Source organism: Carcharodon carcharias, chromosome 10 (assembly GCF_017639515.1).
Source record: "Carcharodon carcharias isolate sCarCar2 chromosome 10, sCarCar2.pri, whole genome shotgun sequence".
In the NCBI taxonomy this organism is placed as follows: domain Eukaryota; kingdom Metazoa; phylum Chordata; class Chondrichthyes; order Lamniformes; family Lamnidae; genus Carcharodon; species Carcharodon carcharias.
The window spans coordinates 123,718,244-123,737,646 of NC_054476.1; the positions used below are offsets into that span (position 1 = coordinate 123,718,244).

Genomic DNA, 19,403 nt, shown 5'->3' on the forward strand with positions numbered 1-19,403 from the left:
GGATTGAAGTGAAGGGTGATGATGGCAGATTTTAAAGGAGAGACAGAGAGAGAGAGACATCACCTGATGAGAGAGAACCATTAACAATATTGGCTAATATGGGAACAGGAGGGAAGTTGGGTGGTCTGCAGTTTAGTGGGCATAAGGTCAACAGAGCAGAAAGTGGGGGTACAAGACCTAAGAGTACAGGCCTCAATTTGCAGGCCTGAACTAAAGTTTGCACTGGTTAGAAAAAGCATGTGGCCTATTGTGATGAATATTGAATATATAACCTTTAACTTTTGTGCTCCACAGAAGCCTGGCAAGTGGTGTGCCATGCACGTCCACATAGCATGGCAGATATACCACCACCAGCAGAAAGTCAAGGTCAGTCTCTGTTCAAGGTTCCATGAATGTTGCATTCACACTTCTTAATGAGTCCTGCTTTAAATGTTCATGTGTTCACAGTTGCTGTTGGGGAGGAAGCTACAATGGGCAATCTAATCAAAAGCCATGCAAGTGATGCATTACAAAGACCAACCTAACCAAGTGGTTGAGGTGATATACGTCATGAAGTCAAGCAATTTATAAAATCAGCTGATGTCCAAATGAGTTTCCCACAGTTATTTGCCTGTCTGGCACCTTGTTGTAAGGAATTCCTACCCTGCTAAATTTCCCTGTTATAGTGTTCATGAGTTCCCTGTAGCGTTTATTACCACTTCCCCTGAGTGCTTCAGCACTTCGTTCTTTGGTGAATGGCATTCAGTGAGGGTAATACTCCAGGGTATAAACTGTGGCACATTACTGGGTGGCTCTCAGCGCACTGTGTGATACTTGTCAGCTTTTAATCTTTTTTTCACACAGTTCCCGGAATCTTTTTTACTCACCACTTCGTTCCTACAAATTCTTCATCATTTCACTCCTGTAACACCTCAAGAATCCAATCCAGCCCAAAATGGTGGATTGAAAGTCATAAGGAACCCAAGCGAAAAGAATTTGGACAATCCCGATCCAGTCCGCAGTGGCCATGAGCTTAAAACGGGAATTGTCACTTTAATGGCGCTAAACTCATTTCTTACTCAGAGAGGTTCTAGAATCATTAATGTGGAAAATCGTACTCTCAGGATAAGGTGTCCTCTTCCAAAGTTCAGACGCATTGTGGGATAGAAGTAGAGAGAGCCTTATTGTACATGTTCACATGCTTTGGGAGCTTGATAGTGTTTATGATGGGAAAAATGCATAGGAATATGTTGCTTGATAATAGGAGACCGTGGACTGCCCTCATGGTAGTCAGATCAGACAATTATGATGGATTTGTTGACTAATCATAGTAATCAATCAATTAGTTTATAACAAATCCAGGAGTAGATGTGAAAAACTCCAGCGGTGGAGAGCTTTGGGAACCTTGGCTGGGATTTTCCAGTCTCACCTGTGGCAGGACCCGTCATGGACATACAGAAAATTTGGTCACCCAGCAATAAGTCCAATGACTTTAGGTGGGACTTTCCAGTCCTGCTGTGGGCATGACCGGAAAATCCCATCCGTAGGCCTGTATGGTGTACGTCCTGATCATTCCTGTTAGTACGCATCCCGATCACTCTTGTTAGTCCGTATCCCGATCACTCCTGTTAGTCCGCATCCCGGTCACTCTCGTTGGTCTGCATCCCAATCACTCCTATTAGTCTGCAAACCAGTCAATTCCTGTTATTCTACATCACACCCACTCCCGTTAGCCCGCATCCTGATCACTCCTGCTGGCTCTCGTCCCGTTCACATCTGTTAGTCCAAAGTCCTGGTGCCTGAGTTGCACCTTCACATTGGTTTTTAAATCTCCACCTCTGGGGAATGTGACATATCTAACTAAGATCAATTTTCACAATGAGCACACATTTTAATGGTGACTATTACAGCTTCTGATTGAAGTCCATTTTGATGCTTTGCATGTTAAATTCAATCAACCCTTCTGGCACAGGCTGTGTATCGATTTAGTTAAATGTTACTGCAAAATAATGTGCTATCTGCATTAGATTGCAGCAAGACCATTTAGCTGGGTCAGGGTATAACAATTGGTCCATTAACATCCTCTGTTGACATTTTCTAGAAATCTTAGTCTGTTTGAATTCCAATATTGATGTGGATTTTTTCTTTGTAACTTCTTTGTCAGGACTTTACTCTAATGAGAAAATAATACGTTTCCAGAGGCCTCAATGGTTGCAATATAATGTCAGTTGGAACCGAGGACCTTGTCTGCTGTAACTGGAGCTTGGCGGCTGTAACAGGGTCTGCCTGCAGACATCCAAAGATTCATAAACACCCAGGGCTGGTTCTACTCAGCACTCATCTGTCTTCAGTTAGTTCTAATGGGATGCAGCAATTTAAGAGGTCCAAGTACCGCCTGGGACTGTGCCCCTAGATATTACAGAATGTTCCCCAGTTGGCTATCATTAGAACACACACCAGGCAACGTTATTGTCCTTGGGCTGAAGATCCTGGTTTGCTGGATGCTGGTCTCTTAGAAAAGATTTTGTTGGAGACAGTATCATCAGCAGTGAAAGTGGCAGGGTTGGAAAATGATTCAGTCTCTCCAAGAATTACAGAGGCTTGATGTACAGGGGCCGGTGGGGGTTGGGTATGGATATCCACCACGGATATGGCGTCTCCAGCCAGTCTGCCATAACTTTGGTAGACGAATTGTGGAAATCATGGATAAACTGTAGGAATGCAGTTTGCACCATTTGTCTCGCGTTCCTGTTTCGCTGTCACCAGTTTTACAGTGGGGGAGAGGGAGAACTCCAAAAGACCGATCACCCTCCCCTGAGTAAAGGACCCCATCCCCTCAGGAACAAACCACATTACCCCTTCCCCCCACCCTATCCCACTCCTCCATCACTCCCTGCAGGAACAGACCCCGGCACCCACAGGAACAGAGACCCGGTAATCCACTCATTGAAAGTGGTCTGTGCAAAAACAAAATAAGACAATTGAATAATTTGGATGAAGCTATGTCAGCAGCAGAGTTTAGCGGACATTGTTTTAAGATTAAATTATTGGATAATTTGAATTAGGGGAAGATCCAAGTGCATGAGTTGGCACACATTGGATTGTGTATACCTGTTAGCCAAATAAGACAGTTTTCTCTCATAAATAAAGACAGAAAATGCTGGAAATACTCAGCAGCTCCGGCAGCACCTGTGGAGCGAGGGACAGAGTTCACGTTTCAGGTTGTTCACTGCCGGTTTTGATGGAAGGTCTCAGACTTTAAAAAGAGGAAAACCTATGAGATGTAGCGAAACACAAATTAAACAGGCTGTTTTGTTTTTTTGCCTCTTGCAGCAACAAATGCAGTCTGATCCACACAAACTAGACTTTGGCCTGAAACCGGAGTTCCTGAGCAGGCCACCAGGCCCCAGCATGTTTGGAGCTATCCACCATCCCCATGAGCTGGCTCGCCCAGCAACCCTCTTCTCCACAGCTGGTAAGGAATAGAATGTAATAGTGTGGCCACCCCCACAGGAGTCATAGAATGCCAGCATTGTCTTTTATCCATGCTGCCAAGCAACACAAATACAGGAACAGTTTTCCGTGCTGCCAATATTTTATATTGTTGTCTGTACAAATATCTATATCCACTAGATGGCACTATTCACATTCAATATTGAATGCATTAGGCTGTGTTCCCACCAATATTTACCCAGGACACAATCTGCTTCTGTGCAGAGGAAAGTGAAAAACCAGGTTTAGTCAGTTCTTGCAGGTAAGAAGGAGACCGTTTTAACAAGTACTCCATATGTTTTCATATATGCTTAAAACCATTCACTTTCTGCAAAGCCTGTGTTAACAGATTTGAATGGTCAGAATGTGGAATTTTAAATTGGACTAGGAATGGAGTTCAGTTACAACTGTAAGTTCCTCAAGAGAAATCTTTTCTAATATATTACGACAGAGATTGCATTTTAAAAACACTTCATAGGCTGTAAAGTGCTTTGGGGACGTCGTGCGGTCGTGGAAAGCATGATAGAAATGCAAGTTCCTTTTTTTATCTTTGATTAAGGAGTAGAATCCACACAGCAGTTTTAATCAGGACTCCTTTCCCCTGAAATTTTCTGATACTTCCATGGCTTTTCTGTGCACACACAAAAGACGTGATGCACAAACTGTCAACAATTTTCATTAGAAGTTTCTATGCCTAAGTCAGCAATGGAAATTGCTCAGGTAAACTTGTCACACTTTAATTACACCCTCCCATATCGAAAGCTCTATGATCCCCAGTGTTGCTGGAAGGATTTAACTACATGACTTAATTGAACGAAACTAAACTTAACTAAGGACATGTTTTTGCAGGTGGTGTCCATTCTAAATGTAGGGATAGGGACTTTTGTTGGAGATATATGTAGTATGAAGGACAGGCGTTGGGCTTGATTTAATGGAGGCAATGAGGCTCTTGTCCGCCAGCCGGAGAGCTGGTAGGGGCACTGCGTCTTCTCCTTTGAGGAAGGCCCACCAAATTGAGTGCCAATCAGGTGCTTAACTGGACAGAAGTCCCTCTCAGTGAGAGCTGCCCGCCAATCAGCTCTGTTAAATGGCAGCCCCACTTTGGGGGTGATGGCTGCTATCGGTATAATAGCCTAGGATTTTCACTGGGTCCCAGGCAACAGTTGAGTGATAGCGGTAGGGGGAGTGGAATAGGCAGTGAGGGCGTGGGGATGGCTCTCAGCGGGACCTCCCTCTTCCTGAATGCCAGGTCCCTCAATCAGGCACTGAGTGCCTTTGAACGAGGGACTCACCCCTGGCAGCCCACAAGCAACGCCACATGGGTTTGCTTGTTATGTTCCCTGCACAGTGAACCTCCTGTCTGCCACTGAGTTGATATCAGTGGAGGCAGGATGAGCACCTTAAGTGGGCATTATTTGCCCCTTAAGGGCCTCAATTGATGGTGGGACGGGAAGGTTGGCATGGTCCCCACCACCATCCTCCAGTCTGATTAAATGCCACCTCACCACCAAACCTGCCATAGGGGATGGCATTAAATTCTGCCCATTGTCAAATCTGCCAACCCTGACTAAATTATACCTCACTCTCTGCTATCATGCTTGTCAGTCCCTTTGCATAAGACCAGCAAGAGATACATATTACATATAATCAATGAGTATAGAACCATATGTGTGTGTGTATAAGCGATATAAATAATATATAAAGAAAATGAGAAGCCACATCATTCTAATGATACTTTACTTATGGGTGAAATTGTGAAGGTCACATTCAGTGATTTATTAAGGTACACAGGCTCTGTTAACCTTACTGTGATCCACTGTGGTGATGTGTTACAGATCACTCAGGGAATCTGTATGTTGTAGTCTGGAGCTATGGATAGTGATGGTAGAGACGCCAATTTTCTTTCCATCACATGGCTGACCAGGAGTTTATCCCATTCTTGCCCCCTGCCATTGGCATTTGTTGAGAATATTTGCAGGTGGATATCAACCTTTTTACCTGCAGTTTGAATGCAACTCCCTTGGCCATCAAATCCCTGACTGAAAAACAGGGACACTACCCACTGCGCCATAAGGGCCTCCTTATGAGCCACTGTGCTGACCCTGTCTTTGTCCCTTCTTTAACTTAAGAAATAAGCTCATGTGGTGACCACTGTGTTGAAATGTTTGCAGTTCTCCCGAACCAAAAAGGGAAGATACTTCTCCTAAGCTCTTTAATGCGGTATGAACTCCCATAGTCAATGAGTATTTGGATTGCATCACATTAATCCTTCAGGATAAATCTGGATTTGAATGTGAACTATATCCAGGAACATGCCTGATTGCCACTGAAGAAATAACTGTGTCCCAGTCTCCCACTACTAAATGTAGCCCACTAGAATGATAAATCCCCATTGTGCTGACACTGAATTGGCTTCTTCACACATTAAGATCTTGTAAATCCCGTGATTAATCTCAAGGCAGAAGCAGCATCCTAGACAAACAATTGACCTTGCTAACAAAGCTGTTTGCCTAAACTAATCAAAGTAATGCCACGTCCATAAGCCACATACCATCTGAGTATAATTTTACCCCAGTAAACAGCAATCTCAAATACCTCCCATGCTAAGCAACATTGCACATTTCAAACCCCCCACTCCACTGAGCTCCATTTCTCCATGTTTCGCCACAGGACAAGATTACCAATTTCACATCAACAACAATAACTTGTATTTATATAGTACCTTTAAAGTAATAAAACATTCCAAAGTGTTTAATTTCTCACCCTGGTAACATTTGGGACCATGTATCATCTTCCCTCCCTCCTCTTCCCCTCCCCCCCACCCCCAAACAACTCACCAACTCTGCCCGTTCTTGCCTCTCCCCTCATTTCTCCATATCCCAATCCCTTGTATTCACATGCCCCCCTCCCCTGATATCCTCTGATCCCTCCTTTGCCAAGTCCAGTGATCCTCTATTATCCGCTAACCCAGTTTGCCCTGAATACTATACTGGGCTTTGATTTCCGATGTGCATTGCCACAGAAGATTGACCAGTGTATGTATAAATCTCCAAGTGCTGCAAGAGCGTCTCTAGCAATGGTTTCTCTGCCTACCTCAGCATTGCCACCTCAAGAGTTTCTTCAAGGATCAGTCTTGGATTTGTACAAGATCTTAACAAGGCCACTCTTGGAATATTGTGCAGGGATTTGGGGACTCCATTATGCAAAGACTATAAAAACATCATGGAAAGGGTGTTACCAGTGTCACAAAGTGGACTTATGAAAATGGACTTGAGAAGCTGGAGACCTTTTTTTCACATCTGAGTTAAGGAGAGATCTGAAAGAGGTCTCTAAGATTATGAAAAGTTATGATAAAGTAAAAAGTGAATAGATTTTTTTTCCCATCAGTCAGCAAGTTAGTAACAAGAGAAGGCATAAGTTTTCCCCTTTTCTCTGTGACCTTCTCCACTCTCTTCTTCTACTTCAGTCTCCCTTTATTTCTCCTCTCTGTCTTTCTTGTCTTTCTTTTCCCCTTTCTCTATCGTCCCTATTCCTGACGGCCTATCTTTCTCTTCCTGTTTCTCTGACTCCCCTCTTCCATTTTTGTTAGCTTCTCTTTCCCCTACTCTTGGTCTTTCTCTGCCTATTTCTTTGACTTTTTCTCCCTCTTTCTCTGTCTCACTTTCTTTCTTGTTCTGTTGATCTCTCCCATTGTCTCGACCTGCCTCCTCTCCCTCTTTTTCCACCAGCGCCTCTGTTTCTCCATCTACTTCTGTATCTCTTTATTGCTATTTCTGCCTCTTTTGGTTTCCCTTCATTTATTTGTGCCTCACTCACCCTATTTCTCTGTCTCTGTCTTTCAGAACCAGTTTGTTGCTCTCCTTCATCACTAAAGACTTTTTAAAACTAAATTATTTTTAATAGATTACACATGTACCCAAAGTGATCTCTGGGACTGTTTCCTTGTGGAAGGTGGCATTCTCTGCTAACCTGCATCAGTATGGAAATGAAAAGATCTTAAAAATGAAAACCTGACTCAGCCAGTCTGGAGTTAATTTATTTTATGCTAAGTCCCCATGACACCATCAAAACGCAACCAATTAAAAAGAGCTTTACCTCATAAAGTAGCTTTGCAAATCAAACACAGAACTACGTATTTTGAAAGATTTAGTGCGAATGCTTCCTCATAACTTCAAGGAAAATTAACTTCTCTGTCTGTTTTTAGGCACCACACATCCAACTGGAAATCCCTTTGGACCTCCGCCTCATCACAACAGCTTCCTGGGTCCAGCTGCTCATTTAGGTAATCATGGTCTGGCTGGTCTGTGGGGAACGGTTGGGTAACCAATTCACTGACTGAAACAATTGCCAGCAAGTTAGCAAATGAAATACAGTCTACTCCACCTAAGTGTACACCATTGGAAAAAGGTCCAAATTTGGTTCAGGTTGACATATGGGACCTTGAGAACTGTATAATCATAATTCAGCATTTAATGGCAAGGTCAAGTGTAAATCTGTGCTCTCAGTTAAATACCATAATCTTTGAATTGCTCGCCAGTGGACACATCAACCTCTGAATGATTTGAGTGACTTACATTGAGATTTTGTTATAAATAGAAGGTGGCATTTTAAAAATCATTTCTTATAGCAGTGTACTTCAAACTCCTGCGACCTCTCACACCTGATAGATGTACAAATAGAGATGTAAAATTGGTTATGCAGTCACAGAATGCACAACCCCAAGTGATTCCATCAATTTGGTTGTGCCCATGTTTGTGTGGCGGTTGGGAACATCAGATTCCACAAACTCAGCAGTGTCAACACCTGGTGTTCATTAATGCCTTCAACTGTTAAGACAAACATTTCAAAAAATATTTAAAGAGGGAGGAAAAGTCCAGGGGGGTGGTGGATACTTTTTGGCTGAAAGTGTTCCCTCTTTTTTTAAATCTAAAATAATGTCTGACATTTCTTAGAAAACTTGTTGCTGGAAAGGGAAGCCAGTTGAGTAGCTTCTCACTCCCTCCTGGGCTGTGCCAGTGACTTTAATTATGGGAAGCAAACACCACCCCCGCTCCCCACTCCTCCCCCACCCTCCTCCGCATCCCAGTGTGGGGCCATTGCAATTGGCATTGGGAAGGATTTCAGGCAAGTCTGAGAAGTGCTCCAAAACCAAGCTCAGAAAGCATATCACAGTAGGTTGCTAACTCAGGCTGGCTGTAATCCTGGAGGTTTCAGCACATAGCCTACTTCCTCCAATCATGCCACAGCACCTTCCTGCACCAATGGGAATGTGAACAGACTCCATCACCTGATTGGATAATTCCTGGCGTCAGTTAAATAGCTTTTTCTTTTCCAACTCCAACATTTTTTCGACTCATAAATTAGAAGTGTTGAAATAAAACTTTTTTTTAATGCCCCTATGATTTTACTCCCGGGTTGCTCCAAACAGTGGAGAAGGGAACATTGTATTTGAGCATCTCCATGGCAACAAGAAAATTAATATTTTCGAAGGTTTAAGTGAGAATAAGTTGTTCTTTGAACTAACTGTGGCAATATCACGGAGGTGCCTGCTGGTGGCACTGCTGAGCTTGGTGAATTTAATTCTCAGCAGCACTATGACTTGATTTGTGGATCTGTAGTTGCTTTTAAATTTCAAAATGCATTTGCGGAATTTCACAGGCGTTAATATAATCAACTATAATTTTTAAAAATGGGCCTACTAAATCCTGTAAACTGCTTTATCGGCCTAGAAAATTGAGGCATAAAACAGGCACCAAGGCATATCCAATATGATGGGTGGTTCGCACATAGTTCTGAGTCTGACATGCGCCCTTCTGCCATATTAATACAGGTATCAGAATTGGCACCTGGGACCCACACCTGAGACAATTGTTAGTCCCTTTGCATTTGCAAATAAGGGGCCTAATGCCTGTTTTGAGCCTTCTTCATCAAACTGGTTTGCCCAGAACGTCATACGGAAGAACCAGGTCCACATGTGACTTAACCAGCAGTACTTAAAGGCTAATTTTCTAGGCCTTCATGTTTGATGTAGTTCCTCAGTTGCCATCCTTCTGTCACCTCACTGCGTGTGTGCCTTAACTGCAGACCACTTGCTTGTTGGATCAGAAGCAGAGAGTTTTCTTTTCAAGTGTATGTAATTAGCGTTATTTAAGTAGTGTTTTGAGAAGAAGTGCACAGGAACGTTGGTGAGTGGTTAGTTGGCATAGCAGAACAATACTTGGCTGCACATCTAATTTTTATTTGAAAACAAATTGAACTGCGTTGAAGAGGGGACTTCGAGAAGCAGCTAGATGGACAAATTAAGGTGGGCCACGTGGCCTTTGCTGATCAGTGATTATTTTGTGTTATTTTGTATAATAGTTGTTCCGACGTTACAGGGTGTGGAACAGTAGAATACCCAATTTATTCTAATGGATGTACTAATGCCCTTTTTAAGTGGTGGACTGATATCAAATCTGTGTTAGCAAGAAAAAAAAAGTGAATGATTTGAGTACTACTGAGAATAGTAATTGAGCAATATTCCTGGATTATCTAATCCGGTGGAAATCTAAAAATTTCCAAAGACTGGAAATCCACCAAGGAAAAACTAATGCAAAAGCACAATATAGCCGAGTTTGCAGACGTGGATTTGTGTCTACATTTCCTCGTAAGATAAGCTTTTGTTTTTGGATTAGTGGGACCCTGGAAGTAACATTTCCTGAACAAAGGAAAGATGAATGGGAAAGTCACCGTGGCAGCTCATGTGTTCCTTCCAGAGGTTGGTGCAGGAGTGGAATTCTCAGGCCTGAGGCAGATCTCGGTTAGCTGGGGAAGGTAAATGATACGGCTGAATGCTAAAGAGAGGGAGCAAAGGGAGAGCTTCAGCGAGGAGGGAGGGAACATGTAGAAATCAATTGAAGCAGCTGTGAATGAAAATGGGAAGCAGAAAAGAAACCTCAGCAAAGCATAACAGTACCAATTGGTGTTTAGTAGATTGACAAATAACATTTTCAACTTATATCATGATGAATAAATTGCATCCCAGTAAGAAATGTGTCTTCCACTTACTCATACAAAGTGAACTTTAAGTTCGGAATAAGTCTCACTGCTTTGGCCCATTACAGAGAACGCTTGCAATGGATGGCGAGGGTGCATTGTGAAAATGGGTGATGAGGGTGCATTGTGAAAAGTATGTGTTTAGTACTAGCCCAGAGAAACATGGTGGTAAAGAATATTGCATTTCAAACATTCTGTGTCACTCATTGCCACGGTATAGGCTTTGATTTTTCATATGATTTGCCAATCTCAGATACCATTTCAGGGAGATGTCAAGGAGAGATTAGACACTCCCAAACTGGAGGATCAGAGGGAGACCATCCTCGGCTGCCCTTCCACTGATTTAAGAGAAAGCAGCAGAGGCTAGGGACTAGGCCTCCAGAGTTTTAGATTGGCCTGAACTGATGTGAGATGTGGGAAGCTCAGAGATGTGAAACAATTACAAGTGAAAATGGAGAAAATAACAGTCTAATAAGATGTGCATAGAGCGGAACTGTCCACATCTTCAGCAGATAGAAATGAATGATTCAAACTTAATTTTAGATTAGGAGGCCACTTGTCTTCTTAGTGAGTATCAGAACTTGGCCATCACAATAGTGAGTTGATCACAGTGAGGATGTAAGTGGATTTTATAGATAGATGTAAAAGATTTTTCCAAGAAAAGCAATGAGTTCTCCCAATGCCAAACTTCTTCCTCAACTATCGCCACCAGGAACAGATTATCTGGTCATTTATCTTATTTATTGTCATTTTCCAGTTACAAATCCGCTGCTGTGTTTCACTACCTAACAACAGTGACTATACTTCACAACTAGTAGTTTGGCATGTCTTCGGGATGTTAGCAGAGATTTGGGGTGGGGGCGCGGGGAGAGCAATTTAAAAGTAGTGCTTGAAACATGGGGGAAGCCAGCTTGTCTCTCCTGGTTGTGCCAATGTGAGGCCCAAACCATTTTTGGGGCCTGGGCCTCATTAGCATCCTGTTGGGGAGTTGCTGCTGGGCATGTTGGGAAATCCCAGTGATCTCCCATGCTGAGCCCATTTGACAGGCCAGGACTGGGGCAAAAACGGGGTGAAGTGCGGGGGTGGTCCTGGAATAGGTTGGCAGTAGGCTGGAGATTTTTTGGGGGTAGAGGGTGGGGCAGATGGAACAAGATTGCTTCTCCTTGGTTCAGCAAAAGAGATTACAAGGTTCCTGGTCTGCTTCTTGACATACATAGCTCAGCAGTTCCCTGTCGGTAGCCTGAGCTCCTATTTACAGGCTCACCTGGAAATGAATTGCACCAGGAGGACCTTGGTTGCTATGCAGGGGGCTGATGTGCCCGTCTGCCCCAACGGCACCCCCCCGCAAATGATTTTCAATTGCCAGCTCACCATTTTTTAAGTGAGACACTGAAACTCTATCCCCAGAATTGCTGTAGAGTTCAACTCCTCCTTTGCACATATAGTTTTAGGGTCACATGTTCGTGTGTTTGATATAGAAATCAGATGAGAATGAAATCACAACTGAGCCACATTTTAAACAAATGTGATCAAAATGAGTCAAGCTAGAATCGTGGCTATGTGATGCAGTCCAGGCCCAGCCCAGCTCAGGTGCCACAAAAACACAGATAATGCACCTTTGTGAATGAGAAATTGGACGCGTCCAACTGCACTCTTGGGGGTGGGGGAGTGGGCACAAATATTTCGACATTTTACTGTTCCAGAGCAGTGTGTCTGTATTAAATCGCAATTTGGTGCAGTTGTGCTTTTTCCTAAGAATTTTTCGGCCTGTTTATAATGTTGCTCTCCAGTTTGCTGTATATATCAATCCCCGGACAAAAAGAGGTACAAGGAAACTCCTCCAGAGGCTTTACCAAGAGTATTGGAGACAGAACTCCCCCCCCACCCCCACCCCCAACCCCAAGGCAAGAATCTCATTTAATCCGATTTTACTTTTCTTCAACAACAACTTACATAATACTGTGCATTTAACGCAGCAAAACACCCCAAACCGCTCAAGAGTAAAAATGTTTTTGATACTTCGGCATAGAAGAAGATATCAGGACAGGTAACCAAAAGCTTGAGTGAAGTGGTAGGTTTTATGGAGTGTCTCAAAGGAGGAGAGAGAGGTAGAGAGTTTCAGTGATTTAATTCAGGGATGCGCAAGATGCCAGATTTGGAGGAATGCAGAGGCTTGTTGAGCTGGAGGAAGTTACAGATAGGGAGGGGTAAGGCCTTGGAGGGATTTGAAAACAAGGGTGAGTGGTTTAAAATGGAAGCATTGCTAAACTGGGAGCCATTGTAGGTCAGCAAGCGCAGGAATGAATGATGGGGGAATGAGGCTTAGAGTGAGTTAAGATAGGGGCAGTAGTGTTGGATGAGTACAAGTTCATGTAGGGTGCAAGTTGGGAGGCCAGCCAGGAGAGCACTGGAACAGTCAAGCTTAGAGATCATAAAGGGAAGGATGAGGCTTTCAGCAGTAGAAGGGCTGAGGCAGTGTCAGAGTTTTGGTTGCTACAGATTTGGAAGGAGACAGTCTTGGTGATGGAGTGAATAGATGGTCATGGGCCATGGTTGTGAAGGGTCTGGTTCAACTTCAGTCACCTGCCCAGGATTGAAATGGTGGCTGGGGAAGTGGAGTTTGTGGCAGGAATCAAAGACAAGAGCAACTAAATTTGATAGCACTTGAAAGGGGTTATAGGGATCATCATGCATGATTAACCCATTATAGTGCAGGTACAGCACACCATTCATGTCTGCTCATTCCAATGATTTCAGCATCAAGGCAGTGTTAACTGCATCATTGGCTTATTGGACTCATCATTAGGGGCCAACATCATGTGCATTGCTTAAAGCTAGCCTGCATCTCTTAAAGATGCATTGTGGTTGGAGCAGGTACTGACAACCATGCAGTAAGTGACTGTGACCTGGGAAACATTAAAGAATAGCACAACATGGGAAAAGAGCAAAGTTCAAGCTTTTTGGATGCTGCAATGGAGGACTTGATGGAGGAAGAGGAAAGAAGGCGAAATGTCCTGTATCAGCATGGAGCCAGGAGTCCCTGACACACAATCAGAGGGCACTGGGAGCAAATAGCCATGGAGATCAATGCCAGGAATCAAACCCCAAGGACCTAGATGCAGTGCTGACTTCACACGAGTAGCCAAGTTCAGTGAATGCATTTTCAAATGCCATTTCCTATAACCTGTACCACCAGCCTCATTCACTGCTCAATTCGCCACCTCACCATCACCACTCACCTAAAATCTCTATCATTCATGACTCATACCAGATGTTCATAGCTTCAGTTCATCCTCACACACTTAGCACTGCTGCAAGCCTCACATACAGATCTCGCAGTTGCCCACACTGTCTTCTATTCAACTATGAAGCCACATTGGCCAAACAGATTGTACAATACTCACTGACACACTTCCCACTTACAGGACAAGGTGGTTCTCAACTGAAGGCAACCAGAGCGAACAGGAGGGTGACGGGCAGACCAGTATGTCCTCACCCCATGGAGGAGACAGTGCTGTCGATAAATGGGACAGCTGGAGCCATGGCTGGTGGAGATACTGAAGTCATTGAGGACAATATTATCCTCATACCTAATCCACCTTCTCCTTTCCCACCTCACCCCTTATCCCACACTCTCTTCTTATTTACAAGCAGCACGTGGTGTAAACACACACTTATTTCTTTCCTCCCCCATCCTGCTTCACAACCTTACCCTTGTGCCTTTCTCCTTTCAGATACTCAAGAACTGCAACCTGCCCAGTCAGTAAAGCATCAGTAAGTTCCTGATGGTGAAGATGCACCATCATCAATTTCATACTCTCAGCTACCAGCTCAGCTGCTGACACTCTGCATAATTTAGACAATAGGATAGAGGCAAGATTTGCATGTGGTGAAGCAACAGGCTGCAGCCAGAGCAAGGGGGTTGGCAGGGAGGCAAGGATAGCACTGATGCCAGCTCACCAGAGGGGGAGGTTGCCCACAAGTTCTGTTGCAGAGGGCTCAGATGAACATGGTGATGGGGTGGCTGCAGAATACTGATAGGTATGCACAACAAAACGCTTAGTGCATTGGGAAGCCTGCTAGAAAGCCTGCAGTCAATTCCAAGGAACATTGAGGAGTCCAGCACCAACCTGACAGAGGACTTTGTGCAGAGCTTGGAGCCATCCTTTCCAGCATGGAAGTGGTGCCAACTCTATTTGCACACTTGTGAACCCAACCACGCTGAGCATTTGATGGCCAATATCTTAGCTCCCATTTCAATAAAGCAACATTCACCCAATGTCTGAATACTATAGTGGAAGCTCAGACTGCTGTCATGCCAGGTCAGATTGCACCATCATGGCTGTAGATTACATTGTGCAAAGGCGCTTGTAGGGTATCATAGAAGTCCAGCATTCTGCCCTCCAACAACTTGCTAGAATTGCTGCTGCACCACCTCAGGGCTGTGGCTCAATGGAACGCAAACCTGCTCTCCTCTTTCATGATGACAGCATTTGCCTTCCCACTCTTGCCACTCCACCACGACCATTGTGGTTGCCTGTCAGCCAACCTTCCCAGAGTGCTGCCACCCAGGCTGAGATGGTGCATCTAGCCCTGAGTTTCTCGAGGTTGTCTTTCAAGGCCATCTGCAGTGTCATTCACTGGAAGTCAGCAGCCTTCTTACCAGCTATGCTGCAGCCAGTGGGGTAATACTGCATTGGGAGCACTAGGTCAGGCAAAGGTTCAAGGGAGACTGGCACTCAGGGAATGCACATGTGGTGATTATTGACTTCCATATGCAGTGTTGCATGCTTTCATTTATCAGTCTGGTTTGTAATGTTTTACTTTGTGGTAGCTTTTATTTTCGCATTATGGCCAAACAGATACTGTGATGCTCAGTGACAGAGGAAAGGTAAAGTATGGGTCTGTTGGTGAAAAGTGATTTGGGGTTGCGGTTACTGATGCCAATCAGATGATCCCTTCACAGACAGCTTGGGCAGAAAGAGGTTGTCTAGGTTGTCCTGCTTTCTGGCTTTTCCTCTCATTCTGTTCTTTATCCTCATGCTTCTGCTGCTCAGCTGCTTAGAGACTGACCCCTAATGATGGTAAGGTTGTACAGCATGCTGCAGACCATGACAATTCTTGACCCCTCTGCTGGGTGCTGCAGGGCCCCTCCAGAGCACTCCAGGTTGCAGAAGCCTTGTTTCAGAATAACAAAGGTCTGTCCTATCACATTTTGTGTAGCAGCATGGCTTTCATTGTATGAATGCTGCATTAGTGTGTGTGGGAGGGAGTTGCATGCCGGAATCATCAGCCGGGTAATCAGCAGAGAGTCTTTGTCACCCAGTAGCTACCTTTTGGACAGCCACAGAATGAAGTGGGCTTATCTTTACCCCCAAAGAAAGGAGAAGAGGGAGAATGGAATAGAAAGGTGTGATGATGAAGATGGAGTAGGGTGCGAAAAGGCACATGTGAAGCATAAACACTGATTGTGTGGGATGGCCTGTTTCTGTTCTGGAAATACTGTGCAATTCAATGGAAGCAGTGGTTCTCTGCAATTAATTCAGATGGTAAGATACTCCAGAACCCAAGGGATAATTGATGACATCCACTTGGCTCTACAGGATCTTGTCCACAATTCCACCATCTTCATGAAGCACAAGTGGGTAACTGAACATTCAGCTTGCCTGTGACTTTCATGTACAGAATAATGCAGGTCAGTGCACGCTTCCTCAACATCAGCCGCAATTATTCAGACAGAAGAATGTAAGATCGGCCGCAATGCTTTGAAGCCATGGTTCATGGCCACTCTTAGACAACCAGAACCATTTGGTGCGCAGGTTATGAGGATTTAAACAGAAATCACTGGAGGCATCCTGATAAAGGTCGCGGTTTGTCCTCCGATACTCTCGAGCAAAAGCCTTCCATTTCGTTATGACTGCATAGTTTAGCCATTTAAGAAGACAGCAGCATGAAGCAGATGAAAGAGGAGGACAACTAGCCAGTGGATGAGCACTATGTATAGCAACAGCCAGATAATAATGCCTGTATAATACTCATATTAGCACCTTTGTGGATTGCTAGAGCCATACACAAGGCCCTATTATAGATGAAGTCTTCTTGAATCCCAGTCAGCCAATGCATCAGCAGTCATTTCCACATCTTCATTACGCTGTGTTCAGTATACCCTCACCTACATTACCAGTTCCTGAAAATAAACTCGTAACAGATTCAATTGCTTCCTTCTGCTGAACCATGAATCAGCATCATGCCAAGAACACACTCAGAACCAGCGCTTCCAGAACTGCAAAGAATATTGCTATCAAACTCTGGACAACTCAGTTACACCAATATAAGGTGACTTTGGGCTATGTTGCACCTAATAGCTGGGGCATAAAACTATACTATGACATTATTCTGATAAATTTAAGGAACGCGCATGATACATGGGAAAAGGAGATATGTAAACGAGTGGCAGAGAGTTTCTGCAAATGTACGTTGGAAGTGGCAAATGATCGAGGAAATTTGCACATAATATTTCAGTGTAAATCAGTCTTGGAGGATGCGCTGCAACTCTTACAACAAAACTTATCAAGAAATTCCAATCCACGCTGCCTTACTCCACCCTATTCACGGTGCTTAGGAATCATGCTCCCATCACAGTGTCTAGATGTCTGCAACTAGAAGTCTACTGATCTATCAGATGAGAAAATTAGAACAACTTCTGAAGGTGAAGGACAGAACAGAATTTGTCTCCTTTGTGAACCAGTTACCACAATTTATCCCCTTTAGCACCTCCATTTGTTCCAATTAGTTCCTGCTGAATATTTTTCTTTTAACTGTAAATATTGATCAGATGAGTGGGAGGAGCTCTAAATGAGTGGGGCTAGGCTTCATCTCTGAGCTATCATTAGAAGCAGGTTGGGAGTTTATAACACCGTGCAGAGGAAAGTTTTCAAATGAGGGGATTGCTGTGTGCTTCTGGGTTGGTGATTGAAGTTCCATATTGCACCAAGCTCCTCAAAAATATATACCCAATGTCGTGGTTTGTAACCACCATTTAAAGTCTTATTTCTTAATATGAAGAAGGGAAATAGATATGCTAGTTCAAATTCTATGAAGTGTTTCGTGTTTCATGTTTTTGGGTTGTGTAAATGGTGAAGCTTCCCTTTAAAGGCAGCTTGAACAAAGTCTTGTCTCTATTTCAACCTGACATCATGAGCACTGATTTACTTCTGACACTGGGTGGCCGTTCTAGCTTCCTGTTAAATGAGTTTAGTTAAGTCAAAGGATTATTTTTAATTACAGTTAGAACCATTGAAAGATTATTTTTAATTAAATGATTTTGATCCAAGGTGTAACTGGTGGACACATATTGGTTTGTATTTTTTAGAGCCATTTAATAGACCAAGTGGTTTGAGTGGTCTGAGATCCTTAAGTAACAGCGCCTTTGGTGGACTGGGGAACCCTTCAATCAGTGAGTATCTCTGTCCTTTCAGTTCTTTGTATGACTCTCTCATGTTTTACGTTGAGAAGTGATACTTTGGCTGATACTTAAGCAGTACTGAGCCAGTACTGTGTGTTATAGCACAACCAGGACTGTTTAGCCATGAAACAAAGCCAATCTATGCTGGTGAACTAAAATTGAGATAGACGTATGTTGTTGAGCTTATCATTAGATTAGATTGCATCTGTGTGGATCACTCCTGTGTTTGTTACAACATAGCTGTGTGACATCTGTCTGTTGTACCGTTCTGTATACTTGTGTTTCACACCTACTTACACTAGAGTCTGTGTATGTGCCACATCTGTGTATACTACCCCATCTGTGCCACACTTGTGTCTAGCTCCCCTGTGTATACTATACCTATCTGTGCATATTACACATATATGTTGCCTTTACGTTGAATACTCCTGTGTGTTATACCTATGTATATTACACCTCTCTCATATCTGTGTATACGTGTATTATGCTTGTGCGTATCATTTCTATGCCACATGTGTGTACACGGCACCTTTCTCTTACCCAAGTATGTAAAATACTTGTGTATATTGGTGTCAAACTTGTGTTGAACACCATATTGGAGTATATTGTACCCATCTTTATCAACTGATATACTGATTCAGGAACAAACCTACCTGAATTACATAGAATCACAATCCCTTCCTTGGTTTCATTGTATCATGCTTACATGTACCAGAACTGTTTTACATCAATCTGTATCACTTAGCTGTGTTGCACCTGTCTCCCGGGCGGAATCTTACGACCTCTCCTACAGGGATTTTCTGGCTCAGTCAAGGTCAATGGACTTTTGAACGGCTCTCCGCATTTTCCAGCCCCGCCCCCTCCACAACGGGGCTGTAGAGTTCCACCCCATGAGTGCAGGCTACATTGTCAAACCTTGCCCAAGTCATCATTCATGCAAGCCAAGACATTGAATGGCAGCAGGTTATTGGGCCCATTGGTCAATGGGTCAGTTCCACAATAGGGTGTGCATTTTCCAAATCAACCAAAAGAGGAGCTCAAATATTTTAAGATTTTGACATCTCTGATTGACTTCACAACAGAAAGCCTGACTCAGAAGATGAATACCCCTGAGATTTTGAGCTGTCATAAAGTGCTCAGTCTCCACCTGCTCTTCATCCGTGTCCTTGTGCCTGGTAGTCTGTTTGATGTCACTTACCACACAGCAACACAACATCTAGTTGAAGTAGTAGTGTACATTGGCAATTCTTTTCCTGGATCTTATTTCTATGTCATTTTTTAAAAAAGGAATTCTACTGTATGTTATGTTTTATGATGTACACTATTATGGATTTCTTGCAACTATCAACCCTTGCTTTCCTTTGCCTTCATATAATGTTATCACTTTTGATAGGTTGCCATTCCATATTGTCATTTTAGAAATATCTGAGAG

General features: G+C 43.5%; 1 protein-coding gene across 1 annotated transcript in view; it reads left to right on the forward strand.

The window, feature by feature from the left end:
* Nucleotides 1–19,403, forward strand: part of auts2a (activator of transcription and developmental regulator AUTS2 a) — a 124,811-nt gene that overhangs the window by 90,401 nt on the left and 15,007 nt on the right. Inside the window, exons 9-11 of the mRNA XM_041197948.1 lie at nucleotides 295–366; nucleotides 3,313–3,454; nucleotides 7,676–7,753. Coding sequence (XP_041053882.1) covers nucleotides 295–366; nucleotides 3,313–3,454; nucleotides 7,676–7,753 — 292 coding nt within the window. The remainder of the gene's footprint in view (nucleotides 1–294; nucleotides 367–3,312; nucleotides 3,455–7,675; nucleotides 7,754–19,403) is intronic.